At 34.7% G+C, this 13,325-nt stretch overlaps 2 protein-coding genes across 2 annotated transcripts; one reads left to right on the forward strand and one right to left on the reverse strand.

The window, feature by feature from the left end:
- Nucleotides 1-1,093: 1,093 nt before the first annotated feature.
- LOC115966348 (U-box domain-containing protein 35-like) lies at nt 1,094-8,283 on the forward strand. The gene is made up of 10 exons (XM_031085596.1): nt 1,094-1,265; nt 2,278-2,351; nt 2,581-2,702; nt 3,404-3,618; nt 3,709-3,760; nt 4,467-4,728; nt 4,998-5,099; nt 5,682-6,110; nt 6,646-7,404; nt 7,500-8,283. Exons 1-10 carry the CDS (start codon nt 1,094-1,096, stop codon nt 7,587-7,589), a joined length of 2,277 nt encoding a protein of 758 aa, XP_030941456.1. The 3' UTR covers nt 7,590-8,283.
- Nucleotides 8,284-8,766: 483 nt separating this feature from the next.
- Nucleotides 8,767-11,701, reverse strand: LOC115968448 (pentatricopeptide repeat-containing protein At3g42630). The gene is made up of 2 exons (XM_031087847.1): nt 11,539-11,701; nt 8,767-10,282 (listed from the first exon to the last, which is right to left on the reverse strand). Exons 1-2 carry the CDS (start codon nt 11,671-11,673, stop codon nt 9,125-9,127), a joined length of 1,293 nt encoding a protein of 430 aa, XP_030943707.1. The 5' UTR covers nt 11,674-11,701; the 3' UTR covers nt 8,767-9,124.
- Between the last annotated feature and the right edge of the window lie 1,624 nt (nt 11,702-13,325).

The raw sequence follows: 13,325 nt of genomic DNA on the forward strand, positions 1-13,325 counted from the left end.
AAGCTTGTTTTATTGACCTAGATATATTGATAACACGTATATTTACAAGCTTGTTTTATTGACCTAGATGTCCTTTCAAAGTGTCTTAAAACAATCTGTGAATTGAAGTCTACTAAATATAACTGTGAATTCCCTAGCATATATATTTGAGTTCCACATGCATATATCTTTGAGTGACACATTAATTTAGTATGCTTCCAATTTTATTTATTTTTTAATAGTCAACTAGTGGGGGAGGGGGACCCTAATTCTCCTAATAAAGAAGAGCAAACAATATCATTGAGCTACAAAATTCTTCGCGTGTGCTAATGTGCTTCGAAGTTAGAGAGTATACAAGACCAATAATACATGCTACAAATATACTGACATGCATGCAAGACTTTCCAAAAATAAGGGATCTGGTCAAGAAAACCTCTTCTAACCATGCTGTCAAGGTCCTGGAATATTTATGCTCTTATCTAGCTAGAGGTGCATGTACTGAAAAGGACATAATTATCCTTTACCCTTTTGATTAAGATTGCATCACAAGAAGTGAATATGGTGAGCATGATGTATTGATTGTGTATAATAAGTTAATACTTATTAGCTAAGTTTGGAAGGCTGTCGAGGGTAAATTAATAAAACTGAAAACTGCCAACCAAAGATGGACTGGGTCTCCAATGGTACCGAAATACACACGGGAAGACCCCAGTCTTTCAGTTGAAATGCATTATCTTAATATAGAGAAATAGGAAAAGGTTAAGGCAGGGTTGGTTATAATTGTTTTTATTAAGGAACATAGTGATCACACCAGAAAAAACTAACTCTCTTTGTTTCTTTCTATAGAGGGAGATAGAGATGATGAATCTCTCTTCAGAAGATTGAAAGAGAAATAACAGAAAAAGAAAAGAAAAGAAAAAACTAAGGTCTGTATTAGTTTCAGAGAATCCCTTTGTTTCTGTCATCAAAATATTGCTACATTCGATCAGTGCCAGGGTGTTACAAGATATTGTTCTGGTTTCCTCTCTTTTGGGTTTTAGCTAGCTAGCTAGCAAGTTTTGATTTTGTTTGGGAGTTTTTCTTCTTCTCTTTTACAAGTTAAAGAGGGAGAGAAATGGCAAGGGGGAGTGCAGATAATAAGAAGGAAGAGTTGGTGGCAGTGGCAATAGACAAAGACAAAGGGAGTCATTATGCTCTGAAATGGACGATTGATCATCTTCTCACCAGGGGACAAGTTCTCACTCTTATCCATGTTAATCAAAGACCATCTTCATTGCCCACCCAAAGTAAATATCCTTCTCTCATTCAAGAATAATGATATTATATATATATATATATATATATAGGTATTATTGTAGAATATTACTTGACAAAAACATATTGTTTTGAAAATTAAGAAAAAAATTAAATAAAATTTACAGTTTAAGTTGTCTTGAAAGTGGTGATGTCACTTTGTTATATGGCATACTAGCTAGTGTGAATCCATGAAAGGCTTATAATATATATATATACACACACATATAGGTATTATTGTAGAAGATTACTCGACAAAAACATATTCTTTTGAAAATTAAGAAAATAATTAAATAAAATTTACAGTTTAAATTATCTTGAAAGTGGTGATGTCACTTGTTATATTGCATACTAGCTAATGTGAATCCATGAAAGGCTTACAATGGACTGCATTTCTGCAACACATTGTTCTCAGGCTCTCATTCTCATTAGGAGGTTTAGGGACATTGTATTATTACACAGTGATGCTATAGTCACAATAATATTCATAACTGTTAACAAAACATTATTTTTACTCAGATCTATCACTTAAACCACTTTTATTATGCACCAATTACAATAGGTCATGTAAACAATTGTGAAAAATGTTATGTGCTTAGACTTATTGTTTTGCATAAAAGTTAACAATTGGTAATATGAAGTTAATTTCTTGAATCCATAAAATGATGTGGCAAAAGAAAATTGTTAAATAATAGATGGAAAAAAAAAAATTGTACTAGTCCTGAATACTTAAAAAAAAAAAAAAAAAAAATGAAAAGTGGAATCTTAGATGAGTTTGTGGATTCCATGTAAACGCCTACTTTTTAGCACATTGGTAAATATTTTTTATGAATTTGCAGATGTATATGCTATCTAATATCAGCAGTGTCAAGTTTTTCACATTTAGCATGTATATTCTCATCTTGACTATTGTTAATACAATCCAATGTCATGGACTATTTCATTTGAATATTCATCTTTTGGGTGCAGTTGGGAACCATGAAGTGAGCGAAGAAGTTGTAAGAGCATACAAAGAACAACTTGAGAATCAAGCTAAGGAGTTGTTCCTTCCATATCGTTGCTTTTGCACAAGAAAGGATGTGGGTTCTGCCTCTTACATTTCACATATTGCTTTCCTTGAACAACACAATTACTTATAGCTAATCAAGAAAAATTAACATATTTGATCACCCAAAAAAGAAGAACAAGAAAAGAGTTAAGAAATGGCCAAATCCAAGCTCAGCTAATATTCAAAATATCATCCATTGTCCTTTGTTTCCATACTAGATAGTATTTTTTCTTTCAACTAATTATTGATGTTTGCAACAGATAAAATGCAACGAAGTCATATTAGAGGACTTGGATATAACAAAAGCATTAATTGACTACGTTTCTGCTAATTCAGTTGAGATTTTGGTCCTTGGCGCAGCATCAAGGGGTGGTCTAGTAAGGTATGTACCCTTTCTCCAACTTGGCCAACCATGCTCTGGGTTATATACATTTCCAGTTTGGAAGTTCTGATGGTTTGAAAAAATTTACAATGGGTGGTATGAATCTTAATGACCTAACTAAAATGAAACTACATCTGAATTTTATGCATAAAATCATGATGGCACTCATCCTAGTGGTTCTGAAATGAGGAGTCCTTGAACCAACATGATGATGCATTTCAACAAGGGACACTCCCGTTTGGTACAGATTATTATTATTATTTTGTTTTTTTGAAAATGAGATTGTTTGAAAGAATTGTTCCTAAAAAATTAAGGACATAACCATTGCACAAAACTCCCATTTCTGTAGGTTTAGAAGAGGTGATTGGTAAGTAACCTTATCCCCTATTTTTTGGAGAATTTGATTGTCAAACATGAATTTGTGATTTTTAGTTTTTTGGTGAAAGGCATTGTACCTAGGAAAAAGTGAAGTTTAAAAATGATGTAATTTTAAAAAGTGCGGTTTGAAAAAGCTGTAGCTAATGGGCAATGGCTGACAGCTGGTGGGTCAATATTAGAGTTTCCAAGTACAGTGCTGTTTGACATAATTTGCAGGCTAACGATTCATCCAACTTCACTGATGTGTTACAGCTACTTAATGAAACAATGCCACATGTGACATTTTTCAATAGCATCCTAATTTTATTAGTCATTTCTCACAGAAGATTCAAAACTACAGACATTCCAAGTAGTGTGTCAAAAGTAGCACCAGATTTCTGCACAGTGTATGTCATTGCCAAAGGAAAGATATCACATGTTCGAGCCGCTACTGGTCAACCACCTCCAAAGATACCACCCCTTAACCCAATGCAGCATCAAGCAAGCAATATTTCTGATTCAGGTGGAGCAAATTTCACGCGTAACCAACAATCAAGAGGTCTGCTTCTGTAACCCTAGCTGCATTTTGTTTCCAGCTGTATCTGATTTTTGTCATTACTAAAACAATTTTTACCTGATCCTGCAACAGAGAGGGCAGCATTACCACCCCGTATCTCACAATCACATGATCAGGAAATCAAGTAAGTAATGATGCATTAACCATCTAGAGGAGAAGAGTTATAGATTTTTATGGCTAGACCAATATGGGAAACAGTCTATCCATAATATTTTAATCCAAATTTCTAAAAGTTTATCTCTATTTCCTCCCAAAAAATCTATTCTGGATTCTTTTACTATAATTGTTGTATTGTTCTATTTTGGTCCTTCTACCTCTTATGCTTCTTAACTTTTCATAAGTCACTGCTACGACATTGATTTAAGTGCATATTTTTAAGTGCATGTTTCCACATTCTTACCTTGACACATACTTTACATGGTTTTTCATTCTCTGCTCATGTGCATCACTACTGCCCGTACCACAACTACTGATTCAAAAACAGAATGTTGTATTCCTCATAGCTAAAGCATTGCTTTTTAGTTTTGAGTCTTGTGAGTTGTGACGGATATAACATGTTATATATTAGAATGTAATTAACTCCTTGGAAACTGGATATGCTTGTGTGCCCTGATGTAGGCACTAAGGGGAAATTGCTGGACAGAGTTGACTTAGGCATTGCCAAGGTTAAAGCTTTAACCATAATAGGAACAAAATCAACATACCAACCTAACACTTTCCTAAGTAGAAATTGCTGAAGTGATGATGATTGCTACGTGTATGCCACACCTATGTCAACTGAAAGTTTGGTTTACCATAAAAAAGGACTGAACTGATAATGTCTGGAACAGGTCACCATTCAACAGAAATAATAGAGCTTCTTTGACCAAAGCATTTGAGCTCTCCATTCCAGATTCTGACATATCATATGTGAGCACTGGAAGGCCAAGCACAGATCGCATGTTTCCTTTGTTTGACAATATAGAATCCGGATTGAACCCTCGACTTTCAACCAGCTCAGATTTTGACGACAACAACTTTGGATCCTTATTTGCAGGAAACAAGTCAATTGATATGACCTCTTCGAAGGTTGACTTTTCATCAAAAAACTTGGTAAGGACAATAAGTCTGGGAGAAAGGCATGGTTATTAATTAATTATATGGATCAAAGCATCCAGTAAATTATATATTAAACTTAAGTGTCACTTTTCACAATAGAAACTGCAAAAAGTTTACAAGTTTTCCTATATGCATCAACATTTGAGTGGCTACGTTCATGATCCACTACATAAACATATATTTTTATCTGCCTATGTACAATAATATACATTTGAGTGGACGCAGGATAGATAATTAATACAAAATTGCTCTAAAACTTACAGGATGATGTAGAAGCTGAGATGAGGAGGCTAAGGCTAGAGCTCAAGCAAACAATGGACATGTACAGTACGGCCTGCAAAGAAGCACTAACAGCAAAGCAGAAGGTATTAGTTGCTAAAATAGAATTGGGGCCAACTCTAAAAGTACTAGTTTGGTATTTACACCAATCTTGAAGAATTGAAATAATGAAGCTTTCTCAAATTTTCATTGTTTTGATTGATTTCCTATCAACTCCATAAAAATTCTTAATAAGATTTCCTGTCACTCAATTCACAATTGCAGCACATTTAATGTTACTAGACGATGGTCCATACTATATGGGTATCAAAAAGAGGTTTGAGACCCATTGTATAATGAGAGACCAATTAGTTATTGACTTGTATATGCGCGTAAATAAGTATCAAAGAGCAGATGGACCCAACTACGTAATGTGCCTCAAAATGTGATTTAAATATTTATTTAAACTAATATAGCAGTCTCTCTGTGTGTGTGACCATAAGGTCAAAGAAATGTATATACAAGGTAATTTGCATAGAGAAACAGTTTGAAATGGAGCAAATTTTCTAAGAAACATGTACACAGAGTTATATACATTGATTATGATAATAAAAAAAAACTTTTTAAAAAAAGTTGATTTTGAGCAGCAACTATGCCAGCATAAAGTCTGATTATATTTCATCACACAGGCAAGGGAACTTCACCTCTGGAAAATGGAAGAAGAACAAAGATTAGAAGCGGCACGACTGGCCGAGGAAACTGCTTTGGCAGTTGCAGAGATGGAAAAAGCTAAGTGTAAGGCAGCACTTGAGGCAGCTGAAGCAGCTAAGAAGTTTGCAGAACTGGAAGCACAAAAAAGAATGTGTGTAGAAATGAAAGCCTTCAAAGAAGATCAGGAGAGAAAAAAGACAGGAGCTGTTTTGGCAGCAAATGATCTCAGGTACAGAAGATACACGATTGAGGAGATTGAAGAAGCGACAGAAAACTTCTCGGATTCTCGCAAGATTGGTGAAGGAGGTTACGGACCAGTATACAAGTGTGTACTGGATCACACACCAGTGGCAATAAAAGTTCTACGTCCAGATGCAGCTCAAGGACAGTCACAGTTTCAGCAAGAGGTGTGGAAAACTGCTTCAATCATCTTTTTTTTGGTGGGGGGTGGGGTTGTTAAATCAATCTTATGATCATTCAAACTGGTTTCTTCCAAAACTCCACATTCAGTACTTTAAAAAAGAAGAGCATTGAAGTTCAGTAATTAGTGGAGGGGAAAAACTAATTTAACCATAACCATCTAAAATCCCTTTGAGGATAGCAATTGAGCCTTTTCATCATTAATAAAAAGAAGACTATTTATTTTGGGATTAAAATAACTAGATAGAAAAGAAACAAATTATGGGGCTACATCCTTTGAGATAAGGCTATGAAATTGTGCAGTATTTGTGATGTGCTACTTAGTTCACAATAATTAAATGGTTATTCAGTTGATACAACCTCTACTTCTATCTGTAAGCATATATCTAAAAAAAAAAAAAAAAAAAAATCTAAATCAATCGAGTACCTCTAAAAATTCTATGATTACTAATTCTGCAAAAATTTACTAAACACCTATTGATGTTTTTATTTTTAAGCTATGTTTTGGCACCTGTTATGCAGGTTGAAGTACTGAGCTGCATTCGGCATCCAAACATGGTTCTCCTCCTTGGAGCTTGCCCAGAGTATGGCTGCCTTATCTATGAGCACATGGCTAATGGGAGCTTAGAAGACCGTCTCTTTCGGCGGGGTGGCACTCCTGTTCTTTCTTGGCAATTAAGATTCCGAATTGCTGCAGAGATTGGCACTGGCCTCCTTTTCCTTCACCAAACTAAGCCTGAACCTCTTGTACACCGTGATCTAAAGCCAGGCAACATTTTGCTTGATCGTAACTATGTCAGCAAGATTAGCGATGTTGGCTTGGCCAGGCTTGTTCCTCCATCAGTAGCCAACACTGTAACTCAGTATCGCATGACATCAACAGCCGGAACTTTTTGTTACATTGATCCAGAGTATCAGCAAACAGGCATGCTGGGAATAAAGTCTGATGTATACTCACTTGGAGTTTTGCTTCTACAAATGATAACAGCCAAGCCACCAATGGGTTTAACTCATCATGTTGAACGGGCTATTGAGAATGGAACTTTTGCTGAGATGCTTGACCCAGCTGTACCTGACTGGCCAGTTGAAGAGGCACTGATGTTCGCCAAGCTAGCTCTTCAATGTGCAGAAATGAGGCGAAAAGATAGACCGGATCTTGGGAAGGTTGTGTTACCCCTGCTTAACAGACTAAGAGCACTTGCTGAAGAGGAAATGGTCTGCTTCTCAATGAACAATAGTGCAGCAAACTCACCAAGAAAAAGTCAAGCTTCCTCAATACAAGTAAGTCGAAATTCTAAACAGACAACAGTTTTATAGAACACAAGTCATATTACCTTACTTCACAAATTTCTAAATAAATTTTTTCTTCCTTTCAGCATGTGATTAATGTGTCTCAACTAGCACAAGCTGGATTTGATAGCACAAAGAGCCGACCGAGCACATCATCCTTCATAGGAGCAAGATAGCGTACAGATTGAGTTTTTATTTTATTTTATTTCTTTTTTTAATTGAAAACCAAATGAAGTTTTGCTTGAAAGGTAAGTTGGCAACTGAATTTGATCAAATATGTCAGGAGAAAGGAACCAAGACAAGAAGCCAAATTTGGTTTGTCAGCATAGAAGGAAAATTTCCCAGTCAGTGTTGTTAAGATTGCTATTGTTTTCTGCTTCTTTGATGAACATCAAGAAAAATGTAATTATACAGTATTTCCATAAAATAAAATAAAAAAGCTTAAGCCCTTTTTTGTTTTGCTTTCTTAGAGAAGATAATTCCTGATTTGATAGAGAGATTCAAAATTTATAAAAGCTTTAAAAATGACTAAATCATAAAGATGATTTACTAGCATTGTTACATAAAATTGCTAAAAGCAAAGAAATAAAGAGAAATTAGATAGTAGGAATTTTAAGTGTAACCTCTAAAGGTACCTGTACAATGATACACAAAACAGATGATCAATGACAATATGCTTCCTTCCTTGAGCGAAGGAAATCTAAGGTCCGGAATACATACAAAGAGATGACTCTATACAATGATATAATTAGACTCCCGAATCTCACTGTGCTGCTGATAATTTCTTAAAGCTCAGAAAAGAAAATAGAAAGTTTAACACCAGAGACACAATGAGATTTTAATTATAATTTAGTATTATATATTTTTGCAAGTCAACTGTATTGTTATGTTTTAGGTCCTAGTATTTTATTAGGCTATTAGTATTTTAATATTTGGAAGCAAAGATATTTTTGTTCATATGCCAATTAGAACTAGAGTTTAGTCTTTCTATATAAGCAAACTATTGTATTCTTTTTGAAGATGATTTTGATGAATGAGAAGTTTCTTTCAGTTTCTTTGGTCTAGTGCCAACTTCAGCTGACCCTAGTGCTAATTCATTGTGGTTTTCCTCACTTAGTGCTGACTCCAAGCAAGTCAAGGTGCTGACTCCTAAGTTTCAAAGAGAGACGAACATTGGAGCTTTCCATATATACATATAGGCAATAGTCTCTAGTCTCTACAGGGTGTTTTAGGACCACCAGTCACCAATTTTGTGAGGGGAAAAAAAATTATATAGAATATGTTTTTCCATTTTCCAGTATTCTTCTATTATAACATGATACTCATTTAGGAATTCTGAATAAGATAATCAGCTTTAAAAAAACAAATTTCTTGAAATTAACATCTCCCAAAGTATACATCTTTCTAGACAAGATATCAAATCTATTCAGGGCAAACACATGAAGTACAAAGGAAGACGAATCTCAAGCCAATCTAGTCATATACAAAGTGACAACTGCAGGTTTTAAAACCAAAGCCAATGTATCAAAGAACTGATATATAACAACAACAACCAATCCTTAGTCCCTAATTTTGGGGTCAATTATGAATCATCAACATACTAATCATGGTCAGCATCAAAGAACTGATGTAGACTCCATTATCATTAAGAATCCTTTTTTTCTATACTAACTAGTCAAAATTTTTCTGTACACAAGCAGCCCACCACTTGTCAGTAATTCCAGAAGATTTGATCCCTCCGATGTTGTTTCTTGAGATACACTGCAATTAGCTGCCTGTAGTTCCATTTCCCTGGGCTTTTAAACTCCAAAAACGCCTCTGAGCTTGACTGAAATTCCCCTTTACCCAAAACCTCAAACACAAATGGATCTGTTAATACTACTGGAGAATCATCCAAGTCCATTTTGTTCAAAGCAAAGTCCAAATTTCTTCCAAGTCTTTTATCCAAGTATGCATCAACAAAACAACCACAAGTCACAAGATCAGGGACAATTTTTTCATGTTTCATGTGCTCAAGGCTAAGATGTAGATCCCAAAGCAAAGACATTCTTGAAAAGGCCAGAGCTCTGATATTAAATGTTGTAAGATCAGGATGGAATCCAGCTTCAACCATTCTCACAAATTCTCTCTGCAAGCTTTTCATTTTAAAATTGGCAGCATAGGATAGCAGCAGCAGGTTCCATAAAAGATTCCCCACATTTTTCCGACCAAGACCCACATCCCTAAGGAACTCACCCAATTTGTAAAACTTTCTTTTCTTAATATATGCAAGTGATATTGCCCTGATTCCTTCTTTTTCTAATAGAAGTCTAGACTTTTTAAAGCGGCCATAAGCATTCTCCATCTCTGTTAGAGAACCAAAGATGCTATAATATCTTACAAAAGCGTTACCGGTGGAAGAATCTACAACATATCCCCTAGAAACCATTTCCTTCAAAGTTTTCTCCATCAATTCAAGCTGCCCTCCTTTTCCAAAGCAAGAGATAGCCAGTGAGTAAGCTTCAGGTAACAAATTAAAATCCCTTGAACTTACCTGATCCAATATTTTGGATACTTCATCAAAATACCTCATCTTCCCATATGCATCAAATAACTCTGAAATTATTTGAATATTTGGCACAAAAGAACTATTTATTATTTCATCCCAAACTGCCTGTGCTTGGGGAAGAAGGCCATTATCTGCATAGCATAACATCAGAGATGACAATGTAGAGCTGTTAGGCAAAAAACCTTCAGATTTCATCTCAAGTACAAGCTTCTGAGCTAGATGAGGCATTCTTTTTCTACTCAAGGCTCGTACCAATGCAGTGCAATCTATATATCCATTTTTGTGATCGAAACCTCGTTCCTGCTTCCACTGCTGGATTATCTGTTTGAAGCAGACCCAAAGGACAGGAAGTTAGATGACATCTGTCTTAAGAATTCTATACAATTGCAACTCTATCTAATTATACAAAGGCATAACACATATTTTCAAACAAGGGAACTCAAAAGAAATCAATGTTCGAATAGTTTATTACATTTTCATGAACAATTATAGTCATTGCAAAGGAAATGCATGTTTAGATAAGCTGATAAAAAAGAAAATTGTACAATCATATATGGCAGTTGTCAGAAGATGTCAAATACATTAAGGATTTTCTGTTTATAGAGGTTTGAGCTTGGTAAAAAATTGGAACAAGAGATTGTTGGGTTAATACATGATATGTTACATGTCACTAGTTTCTTACACAGCTGATAGCCCTTTTTTTTTTTCAGAATGTAGAACATCAAACGATTAGACAAAAAGGGGTTTTGTGTCTGCATGAATATACTATGAGAAACATAGAATTTTTCCCCCCAAGGAAAATGTCAATAGGAGCAACAGATTGAGCTAAAGATTCCCACCATAATCATTTCTAGCATGATTACTAAATTTACACTACATAACTCTAATGTAAATGCAGTTAAAATAGCTTTAGCAATAAGTAGGAAAAAAAATAAGTTTACTTCATGAACTTTCATTTTTTGATAATTCAATTCATGAACTTTCATACTAGAATATAAAAACAAAAAATTGGTTTGGTTTGGGAGCACCTCGGTCAAATTTGGGTTGCTAGCATTGCAGAGAGCCACCATCAATGATAATGTGGGATTCAACAAATCTTAAAAAGAAATTTTTAAACAGGATGCACCATTTTTATTAAAAAAAACATGGAAACCCCTTACAAAGGATATATACATTAATACTCTTTTTTTTGCTAATATATATATGTATTACATACTAAAGTGGCATTTACATGTACCAAATTATAGATAAACATGGATACAAGCTAGTTTGTAAAGCATAACCATTTATAAAGCATAACCAACCAAAGCACTTTTTGTCAGTTGAAAACTGAAACCCACGTGCGCATTACAGTGTTCTAGTCATATAATCTTGCTTTGGCAGATTTCACTGTTATACCCAACAGTTCCTTCTCCTGTTTGTGGATCATACTAATAATTCAAACTATTATTTGGAAAGTTAAAAGACATTTTAATAAATCTCAAGAATTTTACAACAACCAACAAAAGCATCGAAGTTGTAGTAGAGATGAGAATTTAGTGGCATTATTTCATTTTAATAATGCATATATACCATACCTTGTTGTGTGGTAGAGATGGATATTGTGAATGTGTATTTTGGTGGCAGAAAGGCGTGAAACGAGTGGCTTTCATGGTCCTTCGTCTAAGGCAAGGAGAAGCTGAGAGAAGAGAGTGATGATAATGAATTTCCATTTCCGCCACATATTCAGAGAGAGATAAGAGAGAGATTAATATTGGGCACTTTGTGTGGCCTTTTAAAACAACGTTAAATCAAAGCCCAAATCAAAAGCCCGTTTCCCATTTATGCCAAAAATTTTTTTTTTTTTTTTTTTTTTTTTCCACCCCATTTCTTACATTGGATTCTTCACTTCTCAAAATTTTTAGTGTGTTGAATAAAATATTTGATGGTTGAATAAGAGATTTAGAATTCAATTCCTGCCTATACAAAAAATCAATTGGTGTCTTGATCTGATGATAAAGAGCAAAAATCATAGAAAATCACCACTATCTTACTCTTTGGGCGTACTATTTTTCTCTTTCTTTGTTTATGAAATATTTCCGAAAGCCAATAATAATGCCGTGATAAATGGAACTTGAGGCCTTTATATTTACAACACATATTTCAAGTCTATTTAGTCCACTACCCAGGTGTTCATAAATGGAAGTTTATTAAATACTTAAAATCACTAGAAATCAATTATACTACAACAATAACAAAGACTTAATCCCAAAATTTTTGAGGCTCTGTGGATCTAATACTTATGTCACATGAGACCTTGACCCCTTTAACTTAGGCAAAAAAAAAAAGGGAATAAATTAGGAACTTTTATATAGCAACTTCTTACAAATAGGGATGACAGTGGAGCTCTATATTAATAAGGTAGAGATGAAAAATAAAAGGGAGAGGTAGTTGTGAAAGTGCTAAAAGCACCAAAAAAAAAACAAAAAAACAAAAAACCCAAGTATTTCACCAACAGTAATAATATATAAATAAATATATATATATATATATATATAACTATAAATTGCATATGTATATAAAAATATTAAGTTATATATATAAATAATTTAAAATATATATATATTAAATAATAAAAAAATCTACACATTCATGCCAAGGTGAAGTAAAACATGATAAAGTGAATAAAACCTGTTCCCATCTCATTGCCTCTTTTAGTCTTTTAGATGGAGAAATTCATACGGAATAGAATGAGTCAAAATAGATTAAGCAGGTGGAAAATTTTCATCATTCCAACTTGCAAATACTCAAAAAAAAAAAAAAAAAAAAACCTTCTACTTTCTCAATATGCTATGATGCAGGCCACGAGTAACAACCATTTTTTTTTGTTACTTGGCTGTGTTTGTTTTGGATGAAAATCATTTTCGGAAATGCTTTTCCGTAAATGTGGGTGTTTGGTTGCACATGGAAAATAGCATTTTCGGAAATGCTTTTTAGTTGACCGTGTGTTGGGGTGTAAAATGATTTCTGTTTTTATTTTACCTTCAAATATCATTTTCCGGAAAACAGAGAGAGAGCTGAGTGAGAGTGAGATAGAGGAAGAAGAGAGAGGGAGAGAGCACACCCCTCCGACTAGCCAAGCTCCGGCCAGAGAGATCGCACCCAGAGAGAGATCGAACCCAGAGCCCAGAGCCCAGAGCCCTTCAACTTCGACTTCGAATCGTACCCTTTGACTTCGTCGTTCGACTTCGACTTCGAATCGCACCCTTCGACTTTGCCGGCGAACCCAGAGCCCAGATCACACATTCGACTTCGCCAAGATCGCACCCCAGGATCACACCAAGACGGCATCGATCGCATTGAGATCGCAATTGAGAAATGGTTG

The sequence above is a fragment of the Quercus lobata genome, chromosome 11 (genome assembly GCF_001633185.2).
Source record: "Quercus lobata isolate SW786 chromosome 11, ValleyOak3.0 Primary Assembly, whole genome shotgun sequence".
NCBI lineage: Eukaryota > Viridiplantae > Streptophyta > Magnoliopsida > Fagales > Fagaceae > Quercus > Quercus lobata.